Source organism: Petaurus breviceps, unplaced genomic scaffold, assembly GCF_028583685.1.
Source record: "Petaurus breviceps papuanus isolate PSGF00001 unplaced genomic scaffold, PetGlider_PUasm1.0 37, whole genome shotgun sequence".
NCBI classification, from domain to species: domain Eukaryota; kingdom Metazoa; phylum Chordata; class Mammalia; order Diprotodontia; family Petauridae; genus Petaurus; species Petaurus breviceps.
In genome coordinates, this window is record NW_027186296.1 from 85,857,496 (window position 1) to 85,884,226 (window position 26,731).

At 35.9% G+C, this 26,731-nt stretch overlaps 1 protein-coding gene across 8 annotated transcripts in view; it reads left to right on the forward strand.

Moving 5' to 3' along the window:
• Window positions 1-26,731, forward strand: part of SHOC2 (SHOC2 leucine rich repeat scaffold protein) — a 189,220-nt gene that overhangs the window by 64,200 nt on the left and 98,289 nt on the right. For 2 of the 8 annotated variants that reach the window (XM_069098945.1, XM_069098944.1), the window contains exons 2-4: window positions 11,928-11,987; window positions 12,601-12,774; window positions 13,186-14,124. In XM_069098945.1, coding sequence (XP_068955046.1) covers window positions 13,422-14,124 — 703 coding nt within the window. In that variant the 5' untranslated portion in view covers window positions 11,928-11,987; window positions 12,601-12,774; window positions 13,186-13,421. Of the gene's footprint in view, window positions 1-11,927; window positions 11,988-12,585; window positions 12,775-13,185; window positions 14,125-26,731 lie in introns of all 8 variants that reach the window. The other 6 variants (XM_069098950.1, XM_069098943.1, XM_069098947.1 and 3 more) reach the window with 5 other exon arrangements.

Consider the following 26,731-nt stretch of genomic DNA (forward strand, 5'->3'; position numbering starts at 1 on the left):
AATGAAATACAAGCTTATGATGGTTAAGGGAGGTGTTTACACAAGATTTGGGAACTCGCACAACAGCAGAGGGTTTGCCAGTTGGTCTTCTGATTGGCAATAACAAGAGATACTGGACCCAGTCTGTACCATTGGTCAAATCCACCTGGTGCTGCGAGCTCCTTTCCATTCTTCATTATTTTTAGTATTATCTAGGAGTTTTAGCCTGGGAACCAGGGTCTGAGCTTTTTCTCAAGGCTAACGCCTCAACTTCCCAAGGTTACTGCCTGGTCTTCCTTATCAACAGTCTTGTTCAGCAGTTCTATAAAAATTTAACTCTTTCATGGTAAACTGGGTGAGAAGGATTGACTAGAATAGAGCAACTATACAGAAAGATTTCTAAAGTTTCAAAGTCACATAATTTCTAATAAAAATGGAAACTTAGGCCTAAGGACTTACTTACTTTAGCAGACAGTCTCTGAGAAACCACACTTTTACCTTTTCCATACAATCCCCTCTTTCTTTTAGCTTACCATGGTTTCTCACTAAAACAATTTAACATTTTTTTTCACACTCTTTCTTCAAACATTTTGAGCATCCCTCACATTGGTTTTCTAAGTCTCTGGTTGGTCCCATTTCCTCTTGAGTAATTTCAGGTGCAGGTTCCTATCTTTTATGCCATAACACCATCAACATGACCCCTTCCAGAGGTTTTGTGTCTAATCTTATCATTTTAGTGATATGGGGAAACAATATTGAACTTAGTTACAAAATACAAGGAAGTAATAACAATGTATATCCTTTCATTGACAACACAGTCCTCTTCATGAGTGCAGATACAGAGATTCAAAAGAAAACAATAACAAACAACTGTCCCTTCCAAAGTCCAAAAGTATCTTTTCACACTGTTGTCTGGCAGGGATTATACCAACTGATGCAAGTCCTCTGGTTGTTTTCTATCCATCCATGCTCAGCATCACATTCCAGCCTCTTTCTCTTCTGCCTTCTTTCATTCACTTTCCTACAAAAGGAACCTTAGAAACAATTTAAATTACCAATCCTGAACGCTTATCATTCTTACAAAATTAAAATTAGAGTCTTGGTCAATTGTCATGATCATACATTAAAACTAGTTTCTTATATTTCTGCATTAATTCATTATTAATTCCTCCACCAGGAGGATGGGATTTCATTAAGGGATTCACATTATACTAACAGTTACAACAATTAAAATATTTACTAAGTAGTCCAGAAACTATTCTCCTTTTAACATTAGCTAATTATGAGAAAGCTGAGACAATTATGATACTAACTAAATAGCATAATAATATTCCCACAAATCCTTGACCTATTTGTCCTCACATTATTACAAAGAACTAAAGGACCATGACTTATACAGGAATATCTTTGCTAAATCACTAAGCCTAATAGATTTATCTTATAGTAACTTAAGATGTTCCAGAATCAAGTATTTACCTTTTTTTCAAAACTTTTGTAATTTCAAAGCTTTTGATTATTGAAACTTGCCACCAAGAATAGGGACAAAACTCTAATGAGAGAACCATTTTCCCTAACTTCAGAATGTCAATTCCAGGCAAAATGTATACCAAGCTGCAATCTGCATTGAGCCAAGCTCAGAGTCTGCCAGGTGTCACTGGGAGGGTCGAGTCAGGAGAATCCTACCTCAGCTCATGCAGAACAGTCGTTCTTCCGACCTTCCATACCCGTACTTCACAGGCCTTCCATATCTGTACCTCATAGGGTCTGGCATCATGGATCCGTGGCTCAGATAGCTTGGATAGCCTTTCTTAATATCCATACCTGGAGTTAGACTCAGAGGAATAGTCAGTTAACAGTCCCATCAAATCTTAAATAACAAGCTCCAACATTCATTTCAAGATATGATTATAATCTCACATTGGTTAAGGAACATCTCTAAAGTGAGCCTCAAATAACCTGTATTCATTTCTATATTCTTGTTCATGAAAATCAAATTTCCCATCAGGTTTATAAATTATTGCTCTAATATATTTGCATCTATTTCCCAAGATTCCCTATCTTCCTGTAACTATGCTTAATCTGATCTCACACTAAGATTTCTTTTCTCTCAACTAAAAGTGTCTCTGATTTAATCCCAACAATTTATTCAGTCAATTGCATTAATACCCAGTTACACTCTGGAATACACTGGGACCCCATGATACATACACAGATATAACTTTTCTACTGTAACTTTACAATCCCAATCTCAGTCCATGGGATAATGATTCAATATTGCATTTATATTCTTATTTCCTTTTTCTTCTCAAATATTAATTATAAAATCTAGTTACAAATCTTTTTGTCTTCCTAAATACTTCCTCACACCCTTCTCAAGGTACTTAAATCATCTGATACAAAGGTATCCATACAACTATTTAGAGACAGGAGGGGCTTGGAAATCCCCATTTGTCCCCAAACCTTCTTATCTGCCTTCCATATCTAATCAAACCTTTATTCATCCTTCCAAATCTTTCAAATTATTATTATTATTCAGATTTCCTTTCACAAAAATTTTTTAACTCATCCTGGTAAAGCCAATTGTTAGAGATCCTTTTTAATCTTTTGTACATAGACTTGCTACTTCTCAACAAGTCAAGTTTATTGTTTAGGAGCTTCATAATTAAAACAAGCTCGCTTTCCCAGGCTGAATGACCTTGCCTAATACAGATAATTTCTTTGGGGCTTTGGCAGTTTTACAACATCATACAGTAGCAGGAGGACTGTTCTGAATGAGCAGAACTAGGCAACACAAAGTTTTCACAGTTTTAGGTTTTAGCATTAAAACAGTAGCCCAAATAACTTAGTTAACAGTCTTACAATTTCAAACAATCTTTACTGAAACTTCCTTTTAAACAAAGACAGACTTGGAAGCTTATGATTTCCCAGATTACCATATTCCAAAACTTTAAGAGAAACTGCTTCTCATACAGCATAGATAGTACAACTGTTTACCAGTAACAATATCATAAATAAGTATCATGTACCTAAATTTGTACTTTGAAACCAAAATCAAGTAATTACCAATCTCGTTATCTTAAATTTAGTCATTTCCAAATTGCTTTGCACAGAGAACCATTCATCCCATTACCATTGGCATAAAATTTACACTTAAAGAAAATTCCACATAAGATTAACAAACATGAAACAATTAATTTTTAGCTTACACAGTTTACACTCAAATAGCACTGTTGTTTTGTACCAGGCATTGTACCAAGCACCTTTACAATTATATCAGTCCCATAAAAATTCCTAGGATATGAATTCCACCACCATCCCCTTACTGAACAGTAAACTAAGGTAAATAAAACTTTGGGGGGGGGAAGGGGGAGTCATCTGCATTCTTAGAGGTGGGGGATTCAGGGTATCAAGGAGGAGGGTAACTCAAATTCCCTACTACTCTTCAGCACTCTCTTTCCTTAATCTGATCTGGTGAGAGAGGCTTTAACAAAATCTGCTCAAATGTTTTTAGCTGTTCTAACTTTTACTCCCACAAATTTCACTTATGTGTCCACTCTTTGGAACTTCTTTGAAAGTTAGAGCTTTGAATCTACCAGTCGAGTAAGTGGGACCCTGGTGTCCCCTTCTCTATAGGAATAGCTTTTAAACATTCAGTCAATTAAAAAGAGGCATTTATACAGCGGATCCTGTTTGTGACGCCAATTTTGTATTAGTATGATTTAATGAGGTTCAGATCCATTCCTATAAATGACACTCTTCAACACACCAGAAAAATATAAAATAGAAATTTATTTAGAAAAGGCAAGGCACAGATAGCTTAGATTTGCATAGGAAGCATATAATGATAAGAATAATCAATAACACAATACCAATCAAGATAGTTGGTAAAGGAAGAGAATACATCACCAATTCAAGGGAACCTTCAAAGTCAATCAATGGCTGGGAGCCCCGTTACAGCCTGCACAACTTGAATTGTGTAAAGAATTTTCCCGGGCGAAGCGTCCTCCCCATGGGTGAAGCTCACCGGGCTTACAGGACGCAGGTCTCTTATACTGTTCTAAACAAAGAAGGCTTGGAGCCAGAAAGTTTTTGGCGCATGCGCCCTTTGGTCAGTACACATCTGGCCCAGTCACGTTCCCATCTGCCTGAGGCTTGGTATGTGTTTTTTAACAACATCACATTGAACAAGGAGGGGAGCCACCCCTCCAGGTCGACGTGGCCTGGGAATGGCTAGTTCCTGGAATGCTAAACCAAGAACACTCAGGAGTCATGGAGCGGTCATGGCCTGGAGTTGAACTGAACCTATTTATTTGAATGATCTTACTAATTTAAAGGGGAATTTCCAATTTCCATTTCATTAGGTCTACCCCAATCTTTCTAATGAACTATCCAATTACTAATAACAATCTTAGACATACATTTTACATACATAAAAGGTAAACAATATGTCCTTATTGAGTCCCTTGTAATTAATCTTTGGCATATACCTTATATTTCTCTTAGCACTTGTATGTAAAATCTTCTGTTAAGTTGAGGTTTTTTTTTTTTTAAACAAAGTCCTGAAAGTATGACAGTTCATTAAGTGTTCTTTTTTTTCTTTTTTCAATTAAGATTTTGCTTAGCTTTACTGGGTATAATATTTTTGGCTGGAACCTCACAACTTTTGCTCTTTGATATATAGTGCTCCAAGACCTGCAGTCTTTTAATGTCACTGCTACTAAGTCTTGTGTGATTCTAATTGTGGTACTGCCATATTTAAATTTATTTTTTCTTGTTGCTTGTACTATTTTATCCCTGAGCTGGGGGTTTCAGAATTTGACTGTGATAATCCTCTGGGTTTTCCTTGTAGGATTGCTTTTAGATGGTGATTGTTCTAATGCTTCAGGACAATTTTCTTTTATTTCTTGTATTATTGAATCAAGATTCTTTTTTTTTTTTACCTTAGCTTTCAGGTAGTCTTATTATTTTTATGTTTCCTCTTCTTGACCTTTTCTCCACATCAGTTGTTTTTCTTATAAGGTGTTTCATATTCTATTTTTTCATTCTCTATATTTTGTTTTTATTATTTCTTGATTTCTTATAACTTTGCTGGCTTCCCCTTGCCCAATTCTAATTTCCAAATAGTTGTTTTCATTCTTAAGATTCTGGATCTCCTTCTCTGGCTGGTTGACTTTCTTTTCATAATCTTGTTTTTCTTGCATTGTTTTTGTTTGTTTTTTCTTAGTTTTTCCTTATTCTCTGTTTTTGATTTTTAAAGTCTTTTTAAAGTTCTTCTATGAATTCGTTTTGGGTAGGTGACCATTTGACATTACTCTTTGGGGTTAGAAGGTTTCTTTGCTTCAGTATTCTCCTCTGAAGATGAACTCCAGTCTTCTCTATTTCCATACAGACTTTCCGTGTTTGGATTCTTCTTTGCCTGCCCATTAAAAAAAAAAAAATTGTAGTAGCTCAGTTTTTGTAATCAGCCTAAGACCTGGTGTATGAGAGATGGTGCCTCTGACCTCAGATCCTACTTCAGTTATCCCCTGTGGTCTAGAACCTAAATTGAGACCTCTTCAGTTATCCCCTCTGGCCTAGAATCTAAATTGAGACCTCCAGACTCCTGTAAGTACCCATAATGAGTGGCATCTCCATATTACTGCTTCTGCATTCACCTGGCATATATTGGCTCCTTCTCACCCCCAGCAACATTACAGCACAACTGAATCTGGTGTTCCTTGTTTGCAGAGGTTCTCTTCATTTTCCTGGCTCAGATGCCCAACGGTAGGGGAAGTTGGGGGGGGAAGGAGGAATTAAAATTTCTGTAGCTGGAGTGGAGGCAACCTCCCAACTTAGCTAACCCCAGGGTTTGCCACTTGTTGTTGAAGGGGACCTAGCCCGCAGGTGTTTACTCTTCAGGGACCAAACTCAGTCTGAGACTTTTCTTCAGATCTTCTCTGATTGTCCCAGGAGGACCTCTGTTCTTCCTCTGCTCTTATTTATTTTTACTGTTCAGTGTTTGCTCAGAGGCTGTATTCATCTCTTTTGTGGGGGAAAATCTTGAGAGCTTAGAATTTTCTGACTTACTCTGCCATGTTCCCAGGATCCTCTCCAGGTATATGTTTAAGTTTACATAGTCTTCTAATAATTTACTCATGTATTTTTGTTTGTTTGCTGCTATATTTTGAACAGTCTTGTTACAAGAAAGTTGGTGGCTAGGGGACTGTCTGCTAAAGTGTTAGATAGCTTGAGTTCTGCATGGGTGAATGAAGTACCTAAACCAAACTAAATCATGGATTGAAGTATTTAAATCAGTTCCTTTGTTATATTCTTTAGTTTGTACCTTTTTAAAAAATCTTAGAGAATGTTAATTCTGGAAGGGACCTCTCCATTGTAATCCCATCATTATGCAGATGAAGAAAATGGAGGAAGAAAAATTTCTTGCTCACTATTACATAATAAGTTAATGGTAGAGCTGTGACTAGAATCAGGTCTTTGGACTTCCACACTATGCTCCCTCCAATACATCATGCTAATATTTTCAAATCAACTTAGTTTTTTTGATTTTTGATTTTTTTGATTACTAGGATGTTTTTCTGATTGTATAATATTATGTTCATGGTAAAAATTTAAACTCTTTCTTCAAGAATTTCTACCACTTTGCCTTTCCAGGTCTGTTTCCCACAACAGGAAATCTGTTAATCAATCCAGAAGCATTTCTTAAGTGCCTGGTACTTGCTTACCTGCCATTCCACTTAAGCCTAACTCCTGACTCCAAATCAGGCTATATCTTTCAGTTTGGAGCACCCTTCCATCTCTCTTCTGCCTCTTTTAACCTCTACTTAATGTTGAAGATCCATATTTGGTTCCACACCATCCATAAAATGATATCCCTAGGCATGGATGACCCACATCTATTTCTTCTTTCACTGAATTCTGAGTATTCATTTGTTGTCTTAATTAACAGTGTAGGTAATATATGATTAACTATTTCCTTATAGTTTTTGTCTACCCAGTTAGATTGTAAGGTATTAGACTGTAGAGATCCCCTCTTTAAATGTTTACCCCTTTCAATGTCAATTTGACTTTCAACAAATATTTGAATGATTACTGGGTAAGGAAGTTTCATAGAAACCGAGTACTCTCTTAGTCAATTATGTGCAATTTATCTAAATTGTTATTTTTCTTTAGATTTTGAAGCTGTTGTATTAAATATAAAAAGGATTCCATCTATTATATTTATTTTTGACTTGAATATTAACAATCATCTTTAAAATATAATTTTGTAAGCTAATAGTATTTCAGGGCAAAAATTTTCCTAAGAAATGTATCTCAAATTTTATAATGAGAGTCAACGGGGAAAATCAGATTTATTGTATGAAAACTGCAACTTTTCAGCATTATGGCTATTACAGTTATTTAATCTTTTTATAGATAAGAATCCATATTTAAACCAAATTGTTTTTCAATAATTAAACCAAAGTACTTTAAATTAAATGTAGGAAACCACTTATTAGATGAAAGGAATTTAGTAGATTCTGTTTTATATGCAAATAATTATGGGTCACACAGATTTGTTTGTAAGACAAAGTAACTAAAAGGGCACAATTGGTACAGTAATGTTTCAGCTATGAAAACCTTTCTTAATCATCTATAATACATTGTTATGAATAGGAAATTGACTACATTTAACCATGTAGCAAATTACAGATCTGCTTCTCAGAAACTGGAGGAAGTCATCCAACTGTGCTGACTACAAATTCATCTTATCTCAACTGAACTTTCCCTGAAGCAAAGCAATTCTCTTATTCCACCTTACCTGATTTGCTATCCTTTTTACCACTGTAGCTTTTCCAACCTTCTCTTCTCAAGCTTCCCTTAGAACCTTCCCCATTTCTCCCCTCTCAACCTGTTCTCAACTGGAAACCTAGTGTCATACTTTACCTAGAATTGAGTTAATGTACCTTAAGCTTCTCTCCTCCCTCCCCCCATCTTCATCTCACAACTTCATCATCCATTATTTCCTCCTTAACTCTGCTGAAGGGGTTGTTTTTCTACCCAGGGCCAGCCCTCTACATATCTCTTTGAATCATGTCCCTTCCCATTCTTTCCAGCTTATTATCCCCCACAGTCAATTCCCTCTCTCATCAGTCTTCAATTTTCCTTTATTCTGGGTTTTTCATTCCTGACAAAAAAATATACCTAAGTCCCCCTTATCCTAGAAAACCTTTACTAGATATCCTATTTTTCTAACAGTTATCCTGTTTCTCTTCTTTCTCAGGAAAACTAGAGTTACCAGTGATCTCTCAATTGTCAAATCTAATGGTCTTTTTTCTGTCCTTATCCTTCTTAACCTCTCTGTTGCAACTGATACTGCTGACCACCTTCTCCTCTCTGGATTTTCATAACATTGCTCTCTTGGTTCTCTTTCTCCCTCTCAATCTGTTTCTTCTCAGTGTCCTGTGCTAGTTCATCATCCATTTCATGCCCACTAACTCTGGGTATACACCAAAACTGTGTCCTGGGATGTGTTCTCTTTTTTCTTAACATTCTCTCTCTGAAGCCTGATTAACTCCCATTGCTTCATTTATCATCTGTGCACAGATAACTCCCAGATTTTTTTATCCTCCCTTAGTTTCTTCTTAGCCTTTATCTTGCATCACCAACAATCTATTGGATATCTAAAACCAGATTCCCAGGAGTTGTATCTCAAGCTCTGCTTGTCCAAAACAGATCTCCTTTTCTCTCCGCTTTTCCTTGTTCCCTCTAACCCAACTCTGTTCTCAAATTTAGCTAGTATTGTCAAGAGCGCTACCATCCTTTAAGTCACCCAGGTTCTTAATCTTGGTGTAATTGTCTACTCCTTTTTTTCTACTTACCTCTACATACCTAATTAGTTGCCATGTTGTGTCATTTATCACCACAACTTTAACATGTGTCCCTTTTTCTTCACTTACCCAGCTACCACCCAGCTTCAGGTTCTTATCACTTCATCCCTGGACCACTACAATATCCTAATTGGTCTCCTTGCCTTAGGTTTCTCCCACATATCCCACATAAAGCTCTACCAAAGTGGTTTTCTTTAAGTATAGATCCGACCCTATCAGTACTTAGTTAACTCTAGTAGTGTCCTCTTTACTCTAGGATGAAATAGAAACTCCTATCTTTGATATTTAAAGCCCATCACAACCTGATGCCTTCCACCTTCTCCAGTCTCTGTATATAATCATCCCTTCTACACATTCTGGGATACAGCCATATTGGCCTGTTTGCTCTGTGTAATTCAGAGTTCTCCATCTCTCATCTTTGTGCCTAGTTGCTTGCTCTCCCCCATGAGTGGAATGTTCTTTCTCACCTTTGCTTCTTGGGATCACTGGCTTTCTCATAAAGTTCAGGAGTGAAATGAGAATAGTCACCATCTCCACTATTAAAATAGTAGCTATAGCAACAAAAATAAGAAAAATAAATTGAGGAGGCAAAATAATGCTGATTTATATAAATATAACTACAAAAGTTTTTTTTTTTTTTTAAGAAATAAAAAGACAGAAAAGTAATTGGAGATATGTTCCATGTTCATGACTAGCCCTTAGGAATATGTAAAAAAATTATACTGTTCAAATTGCTATACAAATCAAATTATCGACGGGATATTTTAAAGAATTTGAAAAAATAATAAAATTCATTTTTAGGGATAAAAGGCAAACAATATCAAAAGTTATGAAAACAAGTAAGATTTGGTGTTAAGATGCTTATCAAAATCTACTTTTTACCAGATTGATTCATGCTGGGTTTAGATTTTACCAAATCTGACTAGATTACAAGGCTACTAGATTACATCACAGTTGTCTAATGATGCATTTAAAACCTAATGGTTTGATTTCTTTCTCTTCCCTTCTCATTCTCAATCTGGGAAGTACTAGAAAGGATAACTATTGACCATGAAATCCAGGACTATCAGTACTCCCTTGGCGCCTAGCACAGTGCTCTTCATGTAGTATAAGCTTAAGTATTGCTGAAGTTGAAGTTGGTTGAAGGCACTGTAGTGAGTAGATGTAAAGAACATGAATCTTGTAGTACTTTTGGGCCCAATCTTCCAACATCCGTTACTACCATTGGTAGACTGAAACCTTGGAGAGTGGTTGACTATTTTTTACCTCAGGGTTCTTTGGGTAATTTTAAGAGTTTGTGAGTGATTTCTCTAATATTCTCACTCACAACACCCATGAGTGTGCTTCCTATTGCTTATCCAGTTGTTATCAATTAGCCAGCCAGATTTAATTAGCTTTTAGTTAGGGATATTTTTAAGCAAGTATAGTGAGAACAGTTGGTACAAAAACAATTTCTTCAAAAGTCTGGGACATATTCTGCCACAAGTACATACAAAATCCAAAGGAAAGTAGGCTCAAGCTTAGCACATATGGAAAGGGGTAATCCTGGTTGGGTAGATAGCCTTTTATTCCTTTGTCTTGTACTCATGAACTTCCCCTGGGCTGTGTATGTCTTCCTTATGGGTCTGGACCCTTGTAGAATCCTAAATCTGTACCTCTTTCAGTGAATCTAGTTTGTCCTCTTAGAGCTCTTGATCTAGATTCATTGTTTGTCTTGGTGCAGTCTCTAGTCAGCGATGAGGAAGATGAGTCTGACATTCCTTCTGGGCTCATTTCCTCTTCCTATTCCACTTGTGGTACAGGTGCCAAAGTGCTCCTGAAGCTTGACTCCAAAAGAAATATTGGAATCACCTTCTGTGATATAAAAAAGTACCACAGGTATGTCTAATTCCTTCAACTAATCCCAGTGCATTTTCTCATTTGATTTCATCTGGTGTCTGGAAAAACTTTACTTCTTCCCAATAGAACTGTTCTTATCTCTTTTACACATTTACTGATTGATCCTGCAACTCATCCAAAGAGGCATTCTAATAAAAGTAATAGGGCATAAAGCATCTTGGATATATTAATTAGGTTTGGTATATGAGATGTGTTCCTCTTATAATTTGTTTTATTGAACCTGATGCATTTGAAGAAAGGCAAAATGGAAACATTGCTTAAAGTAGACAGAGTAATCTAGAGTTGGAAGAGGGTTTAGAGGTCACGTAGGCCAGTGGTGTCACACTCAAACAGAATCTTGGTAGGCCATATATTAACTTAGAAAAACCACACATTAACATAATACATGTTGTATTATATTTTAGTTTATTTTGTTATATTTCAATCTGATTCCAGTCATCTAAATTATTTTGGATGAAAGTATGGCACCTCAGATCTACTTTAAAACATAACTGAAGAATGAATTTTCCAGTACATTCCTTAGAAATGGTTGTACAGACTATTTGAAAACCCCCATTGATCAAAACTTATTTTATTCAGGGGCAGTCCATTCTGTTTTTGGACAGCACAAATTGGAAGCTTTTCCTCACTGAACCTCCTTGCCTTCTTGGAATTTCTATTCTGTACCACAGAATAATCCTGTGTTACTGCTTTGAGTTCTGCATCCTTTGACTGAAATTAGGTGTTCATATTTTTTGAACTCTACATTGGGACAGATAGTATGATAAAGGTCTTTTACTATTGTCATCCCTTCCCTATCACCAATAATCTTTTTTTAAAATTTCTTAATTTGTTTGTTTCCTTTTAGTTTACAGGATTCAATTCCACAATTCCTTGAATTTCACATTTTGTCCCCCTCCCTCCCCTCCCCGCCATGGCAGCTTATAGTCAAGTATAGGATCTGTAAATACTTTCACATTATACATTGGTCAGGTTATAAGGGCAGATTGTACCAGCTGGAATGAAAAATGGTAAAGAGGACATAAAACCACACCAATAATCTTTTAATTTGGAACAGTTCTTGAAAGTCTAGGCTATATTATCACATAACTTTCAGTTCTTTTGATTAAATTAATGCTTATTTACCCTTCTAGCCCCTTTGAGCTCCCTATTTCTAATATCATCCCTTTCTTTGTTACCCAGGTTCAAATCTATCATCAATTATAGTCCTTCAGTCATGAATTCCACAGAATATCAAAGATGGTAAGGGTCTTGACCGTCTAGTCCAACTCCCAGATCCCACAAATGGGGGAAACTAAAGCTTTGAGTGAGGAACTGGCTTAACTAAGATTGTGTTAGGGTCAAGATTAGAATCTAGGATTATTGATGCCCTAGCATATACTGTATTATGTACTTTTATCTCCAGGACACCATGATGACAAGCTGCTTGTTGTTTTTAAGGGGGTAGAGATTCTTAACCTTTGTTGTTTTGTCAGTTTGATGGAACTTATGGACCCCTTTTCAGAGTAATGTTTTTAAATGCACAAAATAAAATACAGGATATAATGGAAGCTAATTATAGTGAACTTGTTATCAGAATATAATTATTTTAAAAACAAATATAGTGACCCCAGGTTAAGCACCCCAGGATTAGGGGGAGCCAGTTGATTCTGGAGAGGATAGGCACTACTTCCTGGCCAGGCTCTTTACTCTGCCATATGGAGTATTTTCAGTTTTATCAAGTCCTTCCCTCATAACAGCACTGTGAGGCAGGGAATCTAAGGGTTATTATAGACAGTTTTTTATTATATTAGTATCTTTCTACTTTAAGCTTTGAATTTCACTTGACTTTTGTAAACAGTTGTCTCTTTTGCAGATGAGAAAACTGATACTCAGAGAGGTTAAGTGACTTGCCCAAGGTCATTCAGCTATTAATGGTCAGAACTGAGATTTCAGAACCAGGGCTCTTCACATCCGGCTCTATTTTCACACCATGCTGCCTCCTTTTTTGATTCTCTTGGGATCTGTTGATCTAAGCAGATTATTGTCAGTAAGTGGCTAGCTAATATACTTTGTAAGCCTTAAAGCTGTATATAGATTTTAAGTTTTTATTATTAATTTCCATGAGAATTGGAATCATGTCTTAAGCTTTGTATCTTCCCTAGCATCTAGCCTAGATACAGGTTTTCTTCCTTTGAACCTCGTGGAGAGCAAACATCTATTTGCAAACATAAAAGCTTCCTGGGTTGACTGCTATGTTGACACAAATCTACATATTCTATAGGATTTTTAATTTAATTATTGAACCTGTATTGGGTAAAATGGAGAAGTGTTTTAGGAGGGATAGAACCTGCCTGTGAAGTTAAATGGGAATGTCTTTCTGAGGTCATCATGTTTTCAGGCACAAGTCACATATATTTTAAAATAACCTAACATTGACTCTTTTTGTATTACATTACAGGAATTCTAATGAGCCTTTGACCTTCACCTTTTTACTAGCTGGAATGTGTTATCAAGTTTGGGTACAGTGCCTTCAGAACCAACACGTAACAGATGGATGTCACTTTATACAAGTTGCTACTTAAAACCAACATTTCTGACTCTGTATCATCCCTGTACCTTCAGCCTTGAATTTCAGTTTGTTGTTGTAAACAAAATAAAAGAAGTTCATGTAGTGCTTGCTCTAGTTGAGTCATCATGAGTAGCAGTCTAGGAAAAGAAAAAGATTGTAAAGAGAAAGACCCTAAAGTGCCATCAGCCAAGGAGAGAGAAAAGGAGGCAAAGGCTTCTGGAGGTTTTGGAAAAGAGAGCAAAGAAAAGGAACCTAAGACCAAAGGGAAAGATGCCAAAGATGGAAAGAAAGACTCTAGTGCTGCGCAGCCAGGTGTGGCTTTTTCTGTGGACAATACTATCAAACGCCCTAATCCAGCTCCTGGGACTCGAAAAAAATCTAGCAATGCTGAAGTGATTAAAGAGCTAAACAAATGCCGGGAAGAAAATTCAATGCGATTGGACTTATCCAAGAGATCTATACACATGCTTCCTTCATCAATCAAAGAATTGACACAGCTAACAGAACTTTATTTATACAGTAACAAATTACAGTCTCTCCCAGCAGAGGTAGGCTGTTTAGTGAATCTAGTAACACTGGCACTGAGTGAAAACTCACTGACCAGTTTGCCTGACTCTCTTGATAACTTGAAGAAGCTTCGTATGCTTGACCTACGGCATAACAAACTGAGAGAAATTCCCTCAGTGGTGTATAGGCTAGATTCTCTCACCACTCTTTACCTTCGTTTTAATCGAATCACTACTGTGGAAAAGGATATAAAAAATTTGTCAAAACTCATCATGCTTAGCATTCGGGAAAACAAAATCAAACAACTACCTGCTGAAATTGGTAAGAGACTTTTGATTGTGATTTTTTCCTTTGATGTATTTAGTATGCTAAATGTTTTTGTAAAGAATTGTAGGTTTGTGTCAATCAGTACATGAACTACTTTTTTTTTAAACCTTCCTTACAAGACTTTCATCAAACTTTGATTCTTGAGCTTTTAGCAATATTAACAGCATGATGGCATAATCCTAGGAATGCTTGTATAAATGTTAGATTCCTCAGAATGTATACACAATGAGTTCAGATAACTTTATGTAGATGTAAAAGTGCATCTTTCATATGAAGACAATGGTAATCATTTTAGATGAAGATTATTCTTTCTTTAAGTGGGGAAAAGAATCATAGAATTTTAGAATTGGAATGAGCTTCAGAGGTTATACCTCTTCCTCAAGGTTGAAATCCCCTCACAACATCCCTAACAGGTGATCATCAAATTTACGTCTGAACAATTTCAACTGTGAAAAAAATCTCTCATCTCCTGAGGCAGCCTATTCTGTTTGAATATTGGTCTGATAGTGATTGCCTCATAACTGCCACCTAATTGTGCTGGTTCTGTTCTTTGGAGTCAAGCAAAGGGATTAGCTCTAAACCTTCTTCTATGACTGTTCAAATATCTTGATGCCCCAAAGTTTTATCCAGGTTCTGCATCGCTTTCCTTTGATTACTGCCACGGCTTCCCTTTGATTACTGCCATGGCTTCCTGTCCTCTAACCATCTTGGTTACTTTACCCTGAATCCAGGCTACCTAATCAATGTTCCTCCTAAAACATGGTGCATAGAACCAAACATTAGTTCAAGTGTGGTGTGTAACAGTGCAAAAGATAACAGGATTGTCATTTAATTTTTCTTAAATATCATGGTAAGCCATTTTGACTGTTATAGACACACCATTGATTCATGATAAGCTTATAGTCAACAACAAAAAAAATACTTTTCACATGATCTGTTTAACAACATCTTCCCTATCCTCTTGAAGATATTAATTTTATGAACTTAAATATGAGAATTTAAGTTCTTTTTTAAATGTCCTTTTACTAGATTTGGTCTGTCGTTCTAGCCTTTTGAAATATTTTTGAGATTTAGGTTCTTACTTTATTTCCAAATTATTTTCCTCAATTTGTAAAACCTTTATTTAAATGACCATGCTGGCCAGCATCAAATAAAGGGTATTTTTCCAGTCTTCACCTTGGTCACCTCTGTACCAGTGGAACAGATTTGACAGATTGAATCTCTATCTCCCTGCCTCGCCCAAAGCTATCTTGAAACATATAAATTTTGTTACACCACGGCCTTCTGATCCAACAGGTTGTCAAATAAAACAAGTAATTTTAAAAAATTAATATATTTTTAGTTTTCAACATTTCACTTCCATAAGCTTTTGAGTTTTAAATTTTCTCCACCTCCCTTCCCTCCCTCCCAAGATGGCATGCAATCTGATATAGGTTCTACATATACATTCATATTAAACCTATTTTCACATTAATAAGGACAGTGATTTTAAGTACTCTTTTCAGTTATACAGAAATCAAGTCAAATGTTTGAAAGTAATGGTAGAAGACAATCTACAGCAGGTGTAAAATGTTAATAAGAAAAATATTTGTCCTGGGTTTTTTTTTAATCATAGAAAAGTTAAAAAAAAAGGGACATGTTGATAACTATTTCATTTTTACTTTATTCCTAAAAAACTCTTACATCTAGTCATTTTGAAAATTTTAAGTCCATTAAAACTTTGTTATGTGTTTTTAGAAGGATCGTTTATTTTTTTCCCTCTCTAAATAGAGGCAGCTAGGGGTGGCCAGGTGGCTCAGCAAGTAAGAGCACTGGCTCCAGTGTCGGGATGACCTGGGGATCAAATCCGGGCTCAGATACTTAGCACCACACCCAGAAATAACTGGCTGTGTAACCTTGAGCAAGTTACTTAACCCCGATTGCTTTAAAAATAAATAGATAGGGGCGGCCAGGTAGCACAGCGAGTAAGAGCACTGGCTCCAGTGTTGAGAAGACCTGGAGATTGAATCCCGGGCTCAGACACTTAGCACCCACCCAGAAACACCTGGCCATGTAACCTTGAGCAAGTTACTTAACCCCAATTGCTTAGGGGAGGCCAGGTGGCTCAGTAAGAGCACAGACTCCAGTGTCGGGATGACCTGGATCAAATCCGTGCTCAGATACTCAGCACCACACTCAGAAATAACTGGCATGTAACCTTGAGCAAGTTACTTAGCCCCGATTGCTTAAAAAAAAAAAATGTAAAAAAAAAAAAAATAGATAGATAGATTAGATAGAGGCAGCTAGTGGCATAGTGGATAAGAGTTCTGGGTCCAGAGTCAGGAAACCTGAGTTCAAATTCAGTCTAGCAGTGAAACCCAGCAATTTACTTAACTTCTGTTTGTCTCAGATTCCTCATCTGTAAAATGAGGATAATAATAGCAACTACCTCTCAGGGTTGTTGTGAAGATCAGATGATTAATATTCATAAAAAAGTGTGCAGTGCTTTATCACTGCTTATTTTCTCCTGCTTTTCCTCCTAAATTGTCTGATATCAAAGAGCTTACTTTCATGGATAGACTTATCCATACTGTTGGCCATGTAACAGGAAAAGAAGCATTTTTACATTTTCAGATATGAGTCTAGGTAGTTGTTATAGTCATGGGAAAAGCTAGCATAGAGCTTTCTATATAATACTCAGTTAATAAGCATTTATTAAGCATCTACTATGTGTCAGGCATTGTGCTAAATGCTAAAATACCCCCTCAAACTGTCCCTCCTCCCAAGTCTCTTTTTGGAGGAAGGTAACATGAAAGCAACAATGTTCAAACAAGATTTATACAGGGATTTTAGCTTGGGCTGGAAGGAAATTAGGAAGGGGAGATGAGGAAGGTATGGGAAACAGCCAGTGAACATGCATGGAGTCAAGAGATGGATTGTTTTGTGCTAGGAATAGCAAGGAGGCCAGTGTCACTGGATCATAGGCTCTGGGGGAGAAGGAAGAGTAAATATTAAATACCTTTTTATCAAACAGGCATTTAATAAATAATTATTGAATTTAATTTTGAAAATCTTAGATGCCATATTACATTATACTTTGCATATACTCTGAACTTAAGTCACTTTTATCTTTCATTTTGGACTAAGGTAAAATTACTTTTATCACAATTTTCTTAGTTATTGCATAGAGAACATTAAAATGGTTTCATGTTATTCATACATTGAAGTGATTCAAAGAATTCTTTAGGGATTTCTTCCCTTATATTTACATAGTTTCTTCAATAGCTTTTAATTTCAGTACAAAATTTAATTAAAATGCACACTTCTGGGGCGGCCAGGTAGCACAGCAAGTAAGAGCACTGGCTCCAGTGTTGAGAAGACCTGGAGATCGAATCCCGGGCTCAGACACTTAGCACCCACCCAGAAACACCTGGCCGTGTAACCTTGAGCAAGTTACTTAACCCCAATTGCTTTAAAAAAAAAAAATAAATAAAATGCACACTTCTATCTTACTGTGGAACTGAGTTACATCAATATGAAATCCAGAACACTGAGTATCTCAATTTTTCTGTTTTCTTTCTGCCTAAAGAAGTATCTTCTGTTTTAATTTTTAGACACTAATCTAAAAGCTTGACTTAATATGAGAACAATAATACGAGTCTTTGTTAGTAAAGTTGTATATGATATATAGCCTACCAAATTAGCTAAGATAAAGACTTATTCCTTAACAAAACTAATACTGCTTCAGATCTGCTTCCAATTTCTGCTTATGTGAATATGGGTTTAGTATCTTTATCAAAAGGCACATTTTACTATAGTCTTGTTTATTTGAGATGGTGTATTTTAAACAGTTACCTTGCTGGGTTTTTACTATATGTAGCATGACTGATTTCTTGGTCTTGAGTACTAATTTTGTCTTTCATTATTATTTTTTTAACCATTGTCTTTTAGAATAATACTAATAGTAGTAGAAAACTTCAGGGGATGAGTTGGAAGCACAGATAATGATAATGTAAATTATGTTTTCATGTAATTTCAATTAAATCATATAGTGAGAATAAATTTTACACTTTCTTTTATTTCCTCTTTCTTGGAGCACCAGATAACCAGGATTTTAAAACATGGAATATTTTCCAAAATTATTCCTAGAATTATATCTTAGAAATCTCTTAAGTAAGTATGAAATTAATTTTCACATTTTAAGTGATACTTCAGTATTTCTGAATACAATGCCACTAAATAGATATTGACTTACAGACATGAGAAGAAATATATCTCTACACAGTGGATACTTAACAAATGGCTAATGAATGAATCTGTTGAAAAGATTATTTGTATATTCTACATAGTGAACAAATAATAAATAGTAAATGATATGATTTAGAGTTGAAAGAAATTGAGACAATTTTTTATCTTTGAAGAAAAGAGTCTACTGGGAAATAGCTTCTTTATCTCAGTTTAGAAACATGCAGGCCTTCCAGTCCTAAAATCAAGACAAAGCTCTCCCAACTCAAAACAAAATAGCTTCTCTTTGGTCTTTGCACGTCCTATATCCAGCTACTGCTTTGCCTTTTTCCCCTGTCATTGCTCAGTCACTTTTCTTTGTTACTCTTTATGTCTTAGTTCATTGCAATTTAGCTTCTGTCTTCACTACTCTACAGAAACTGCCTTCTCTGAGACCACTAAAGGGTTCTTTGTTGTGATGTCTAATGGTCTTTTGTCCATGTTCATCCTTTTTGTGGACCCCTTCAACTTTGATACCCCTTTTCCCTTGGCTTTTATAGCACTTACTTTACTTTTTCCTGCTTTTGATTATTCCTCAGATTGTTTACTGACTCTGTAACCGTCCTCTTCTCCCTTAAATGTGAATAAACCCCATGGTTCTGTCCTACATCCTCAGCTTGTCACTCTACATTTTCTTTCCTTATTGAACCCACCAAAATAACTTAAATGACCACCTCTATGCAGATGATTCTAATTTTTTATGCCTTTCCCCAACCTCTCCTCAGAATTCCTGTTCTATGTTTCTTTCTGCTCAATATTGCTACCAAAATGTCACATTTATCTCCCAAAAGTCATAGTTTTGTATGTGTATTTCCTTCTATAAGATAGCAGGCCCTTTGAGAGCAGGGTCTTTGTTGTAGCTTTATATTAAACTCTAGGAGTCTAGCACAGTAACTTGCTTTTTACCTTAATCTGTGTTCTCATTGAATAGGCTACTATCTCCAGAGGTATAGCTCACTAGAGGCTTTAGGCTTTCCTAGTGATTTCATAAAAATAATCTTTAAAAAATCTTTTTGAGTTCATTAGAAAATACAACACAAAAACAGAATTAAGTAATTTTTGTATACTTTGTTTTCATTTAAGTGGACATGAAAAGTGGACATGACTAATTATGATAATTTTCTTAATGCTTAAATAAATATGGAAAAATTGAAATATAGATTTCTTTAAAGCGGTGTTCACCAATAATTTTATAGTGGAACTGTATGGCAGAGGCACATGTACTCAAGGGCTTGCCATTTTATCATTATTTTATTAAATGCCAGTTCTGATATGGATGCCAGAGTTCTGAATCATTTATTTTCTTTTCATTTGTATGAATATATAGCTGAACATAGTAACATCTAGTTTTTTTTCACCCTAGACCTGTGATTTCCTTTATAGGGGAAACTTGGAATGTGAAAACTTCCTCTTCTGATGCAGATCAGTGGTTCATTTGCATCTTACTGATAAAACTTTGGTCCTCAAAGGGTGTGTCTCAGCATGCCTTTTCCTGACTAGATATCCATATTCCTTATCCCCTGCCTTCTGCTGCAGATAGCTTCTTACTTTTCCCACTTGTTGTTGGTAAGGTCAGCAGGTCTGCTGTTGGAGGTTCAAAGAAGGTGAAGTAAAGGGTTGGGAGGTCTTGAATGCTTTACATTCAGCATCTTCATGTAAAGAATACTGTGTTGAAAGCAAAAAACAAAACAGTACATAAGAATCTCAGACCTTGATAAATCCTGTGAAGGTGGAGTTGAATAATTGTCCACTGAGAGGTTATATGGCCTTCCTGTGGTCACACAGCTTATTTGTGTTGGATGTAGGACTATCCTAGCTGTTTATGACTCAAAGGGTCTTCTACCCTTACATTATGCATTGCATTATTACATTATGCTACCTCTTATTCAGCTTTTGTATCCCACATATAAGTATATTTGAAAAGGCTGATGAATTAGTAACTATAGCCCAGTATTCAATTTATAAGGTGACAGACTTGGAATCTGATATTACACAGGGAAGTACTTACTTCCTTCTTTTTATTACAGTAATGTAATTATATTTTTTAAAGTGGATACAAATTTAGGTGGAGACCAATGCAAATAATTATGGTACCCTTAATTAATGGTATTTGATGTGAGAAATTAGAGACTTGTGGTATGGAATTAAAAGTGTGAGAACTGTGACAGAAAATAGTAAAAGTGATGTTGAGTCAGATAGCAAGCATATGAATATGAAGAACCAGAGATACTATGTTGGACAGAATCCAACAAAATACTTAGTATAAACAGGGGAATTTGGAAAAGGAAACAAGAGAAATCATATTGAATTTGATATGCTAGCAGAACAATCAGGTTCGAGAGATATCATATATACATACACATACATATATTATACAGAGCACACACACACACACACACACACCGATTAAAATTAGTGGTACAGTGAGGACTTCTGATTAACTTTCCAATATGCCAAACTGCCTAAGAACTAACCTGGGCTGTGGTTTTCTTCAGCAAACTGAAACATGTAAGTAGGTATGTTTTTACTTTGGGTGGAGTTCCAGGTATGTCATCTAGTTCTGACTCACAGGTTAGATTACAGAGGCAGACAATTGCCCTTCTTAGACCTAAGTGCCAAACTTGATTTGTTACTTATATGGCTGGGACAAGGAAAATGTAGGTTTAGTTCTACCTTGTACACACTGCACTGGCTGTGTGACTTAAGCAAGTCATCTAACACATTGCCTCAGGCAGTCTATGATTGATAAATTGTAATGCAAGTGCCAACTTGCATTATTAGAGGGAGTTCCTGACTAAGAGGTCCCATGCCAATGAAATCATAGGTCCTACTTAAAAAAAAATTAGCCAGGACTCACTAGATTGGAGCAAATGTATATCACGTCTTATGAGGAGACTTTGCTTCTCTATTGGTTACAAATACCAAGGAAGCTAAAAGTGATAAATTTCCTAATCTCTAGAGATAATTAAAAGGAAAAAAAAATACTAGAAAGACAAAGACACCTTTGGGGTTAAAATTGAACAAAAAAAGAGAAACTGTTAAGATATTTCTTTCTAAAAGTATACAAAATGATAAAAATGAAAGAAGATTTAAAGCCACTGCAGAAATGATGGTGGATGAGCAAGCTTGAAACACCATGGGTTAACATTACCTTCCTACTCCACCTGAATTAAAGTATTATGTAAGACTATATGTAGACTACATTAATAAAAGGGGAAAGAGTAGGTAGAGGATAGAGGGGAAAATACCTTGTACCCTAATAAATTTCATTGGTAAGCAACAAGGTGGTGATAGCTTCTGTAGTCTCTTAGCAAGAAAAGGGAGTATAGAATTGTGAGGTAACAAAGGGACAGATTCAAATGGGGAAATAAAAGGGAAGATCCTGACTCAGTGGGAGGGAGAGGGATCTCAGCAAAGAACATTCTAGTGGGAGGAAAGAGATTTATCTCTTCTGTAGCCTTAAAATCTGTAGGAAGATGGTGCATAGCAAGAGTACTTCTGACAATGTTGTGCCTCCATGGACAATATCTTGCCTGAGCAGAAAGGAAATGGGAGCTCTGGAGTACAGAGCTGCATGCAGAAAGGTGGGAGAACACAGCTTCAGAGAGGAAATTGGTTAACAGATCAAAAAGAAAATAATCATGGAGAGCAGCATGAATTGGGGCATGGAGATTTCTGTCATGGGGCATTGATTATGTTTTCATGATCCTTCTCATGAATTGATATATCTGAAAGTGAGGCATAGTAGAAAAAAAAAAAGGATGAGGTGACTGGATCCACAAGGCAATGACACAGAAATTGGTTTGAAGAAGGACCTTAAGTTTGATATTTTGGAAAGCTTTGAATCTCCATTTTGAGGAAGGACCTAAATAAGTCATGCTTCACTCTCCGAACTTTGCCAGCATGTCTCTCCTGTTGCTTCTTCTCTCTGTTTCCATGGTCCCCTTCTCCTACTAATCTACTCCCTTTATGATTTACTTCTGGAATCTTGAACTTTGCCACTATATTTTAGCTGTCTGTCTTTCTCCTTAGGCTTTCTTTTTCCACTGATAATTACTTCTGGAACCTCCATTTTGAGGAAAGTCCCAAACTAGTCATTCTTTACTTTTCCGACTTTATCATTATGCTTCAGCTGCCTTCTGCTGTGTTCAGGTACCTTTTCTGTATTGTTTTCCCCATTAGAATGTAAGCTCCTTGAGAGTGGGGATTGTCTGTTTTACTGCTTGTATCTGTATCTCCATTGCTTAGCACGGTACATGGCACATAGTAAGTGCTTAATAAATGCTTGCTTATTAAATGCTTATTGTGGTGACTCAGTTTGACTTCATTCCATGAGGAACACAAAAGAAGCTAAGAAGGAGGCAGGTAAGTGTGGCACAGTGGCCAAGAACACTGGACCTGGAGTCAGGACCACCTGAGTTTTTTTGCAGTCTCAAGCACTTACTAGCTGTGTAACCCTGGATAAGACACTTAACCTCTGTTTACCTCAGTTTCCTCAACTATAAAATGGAGATAGTAACAGTACCTATATCACAGGATTCTCATGAGGTTCAGATGAGATAATATTTGTTTAAAACACTTACCGTGTTTCCCCGATAATAAGACACTGTCTTATTTTTTTGGACAGAAAAACACCAGAGGGCTTATTTTAATGAACATTGACAGCAATTTTAATAAACAGGTAAATGTGAACAAAAAAATGTACCTTTATTCAATAATGAATTCAGTAAAGAACAGGATGATGCGCTCACTGCTGCAGCTCTGATTGGATGCAGCTTGGAGCGTGGCGTGTGTTTCACCGGGGGGGGGGGGAGGGGAGCAGTGCATACAGAGGGTACCGTAATGTAGCGTGTAGCGCAGGGGATCACCTTCACTACAGTAGCAATCTCAATAGGGCTTATTTTTGGGGGAGGGCTTATTTTCGGGATAGGTCTTGATAAATTATTGGGGAAACACAGTAGCACAGGGCATGGCAAAAATAATAGGTCCTATAATAAAATTTTTCCCATCTCCTTTAAAAAAGGAATAAATAAGTATATAAACTTTATATCAGAGAACATTTAGAATTAAAAAGGGAATGAATTAATGAAGAGAAGATAAAACATATCCTTTTAAAAAGTGAAGAAATAGGGGTGGCTAGGTGGGGCAGTAAGTAACAGCAGCGGCCCTGGAGTTGGGAGAACCCAGGATCTGTTCTGGCCTCAGATACTTAACACCCACACAAAAAACTGGCCGTGTAACCTTGGGCAAGTTACTTAACCCCAATTGCTTTAAAAAAAAGTGAAGAAATAGAAAATATTTCCCCTCCCACCCTCCTGTTTCCCCCAAGAAGTTGAAGGACGGAGAGGAGGGGGATTTTGAACTAGACACTTAACTGAGAGGAAAAAAGCAAGGGGGAAAAGAGGGGAAGAATTAGTTAAATAGAAGGAAAAATAAAAGTTAAATAAAAAGGAGTTAAATAAAACTCCAAAACTAGGAAAAGATTTAAAAAACAAGATGAGGTCTGTTCATTAATGATGAAGAGCAGAGAACCTTTGGGAGTATGGGAAAATTAATCACAGGTACAAGGTACATGATTTCTAAAGAGGGACAAAAAAATCCAAATTCAGAAAAAAAATACTAGAGACAATGAAATATAAATATAACTCTCATAATTTTAAAGATGAGTAGATTAAAAGCCCCAAAGTGAAAAAATGATATAAACTAAGTCCTCACAATTTACTTTTAAGAAACATCTAAAAAGCAAAGACATCTCCAGAATAAAAATGAGACTGGAACAAATTTATTATGTATCAGAGGAATACAAAAAAAACAAAACAGGAGTTGCAACAATGCTGTTAGAAAAAGCAAAAGTGAAAATTAGCAATATAAAGAGATAAAGGAGGAAATTGGATTATGCTGAAAAAAACTATAGACAGCATACAAATATCAAATTAAATATCTACTCCCAGTGGCAGAGCATACATATTTGTAAAGAAAAATTAATTAAATTCCAAGAAAGCGGTAACATTAATAGGAGACTATTTGAATATGTGGATGAATGTAACAAAAATCAGCAAAAAGGAAAATAAAGAATTGAACAAATTGATGGAGAAGTTAGAGCTAAAAAGCTTATGGCATCATTGGAATGGAACCACTAAAGAATATGCAAATTTTCAGCACCACATAGAAAATGCCCATGTAGTGGGGCAAAGAAAAATTGAAAAATAAATATAAAAATACAAATATTGAACATATACTTTACAGACAGTATTAGAATAAAAATCAGTCAGTTGGGAGAGCACATGCAAAAGATAACTACATAATGAAATCCTATATAACCTATGGATCAAAGAATAAATCATAGAAATAATAATTATGTGAAAGGGTTAGTGATGAAATAACGTATTTACCAAATTTTCTGAGATTCATTTAAAACAGTCCTTTAGGGAGTGAGAATATCCATTAAAATATTCATTAGCAGATTAGAAAAAGATTAATGAACTGAATATGTATACTTCTTTTGGAGATTGAGTCTGTCTCAAAGAGATTGAAAGGGCAGAGGTTACTTAGCTGGACAGTAAGTACTATTGATTTTTTATCTGCTCTATTTCTGACCTGTGCCAGTTTGTTCCTCCTTAGGAATCCTGGTAGTCTCCTATTTTCAGGGATTCACCATATTGGTACTAGACTTTGTGTGAACACCTAATTGACTTTTACCCCTAATGTAGCATATAACTTTCCATCTTAAGAGATCCAGAAGCTTTAGCTCCTCTCCACCCCTACTTTCCCATAGTTGGAGGGACTACTCTATGTACCAGCATGCCCAGCAAAATATGTATTTTTTTTGCACTTTTTGAAAGGGGAATGGCAGGGCAATTGGGGTTAAGTGACTTGCCCAAGGTCACCAGGCTAGTAACTGTTAAGTGTCCGAGGCTGAATTTGAACTCAGGTCTTCCTGACTCCAGGGCTGATGCTGTATTCACTGTGCCACCTAGCTGCCCTCACTAAATATGTATTCTAAAAAAGAAAGCCAACAACAACAAAAAGAGAAGCAAAATAAGTGTAAAAAAAAAGGTACAAAATAAGAAAGTTTGAAAATTGTAAGAGTGCTAGATAAATTGGAAACCAAAACTAGTACTGATTAAACAAAACTAAAAGCAGGTTCTTAGAGATGACTGAGAAAATTGATAAATCTTTAGCCAAAAAGAAGACAGAAAATCAAATTAACAAAATAACAAATGAACAGGTTGTAATAACAAAGCCAGAATAAAAAGAATAAACAGAACCTGCTATGCACTGTTATATACCCTCCAAAAAACAGAACATAAAAGAAAAAGAGGAGGACCTTAAAAAATATAAAATATCTAAGGTAGCAGAATACTAAATAGAGATCTTAAATAATCTAATCCAGTGTTAGAAAAGGGAATAGAACTTATTGTAAATGAAGTACTGAAGAAAAAAAAAATCATGCTGATGGATTCATAAAATTTTATCAAACTTGTAAAGAAAATGAGTTCTAGCAGTATACAAATTTTTCTGAAAAATTAAAAAAAAACAAACCAAAACAAAACCCACTCTACCAGGCTACTTTTATAGTCCTAATACCTAAACCAGGGAAAGATAAAGCAAAAAGAACTCCAGACCACTTTTGTTTATGAATATTGATTCAAATACTATAAATAAAATCTTTTCATTAATATATGATAGAAACTGTAAGTATATCTGTATATCTGTGCCTTCCAGCAAATAATTTAACTGTTTCCAGCAAATACCTTAACCCGAGAATTTCTGTAGGTTTTCCCTGTTTAAAATTTAGCTACTTTGGCTAAAGTTTTTTCAACTAAATTCCTGGGGTAGTACATTGATTTATAAAATGTGTCTAGGGATTCCAAACATGTGTCCAAACTTTATAGCTCAGGTTAGGCATGCTTGGGACCTTTGATGTCTTTGGTGTAAAATGTTAAAATGGTTGAATATAGATTGTACACTTATGGTATTCTATATGTTTGGAATCACCTTCAGAGCTATTTCCCAAGAAAACTGACTTCATTGCTTTATAGTGACATCACCTTTCTGATGTCCTTGCTCCTCTTTGAGAATGAGGGACAAACAGCAACAAACAACATCATATCTTTGACCAAATAGCATTGGCCAATTTGGTCACTCACCTTATTTACTAGATTTACTTCTGAATTATTTTTGTCTGTTTTCAAATATCAGGTCCACAGAGTCTGAGTTTTTGACATTATGATGTTCAAAAGAGTGTGCTTACTTTAAGGCTCTAAAAGCAGTTTCATAAAAGGAATGAAGTGTGTGTGTGTGTGTGTGTGTGTGTGTGTGTGTGTGTGTGTGTGTG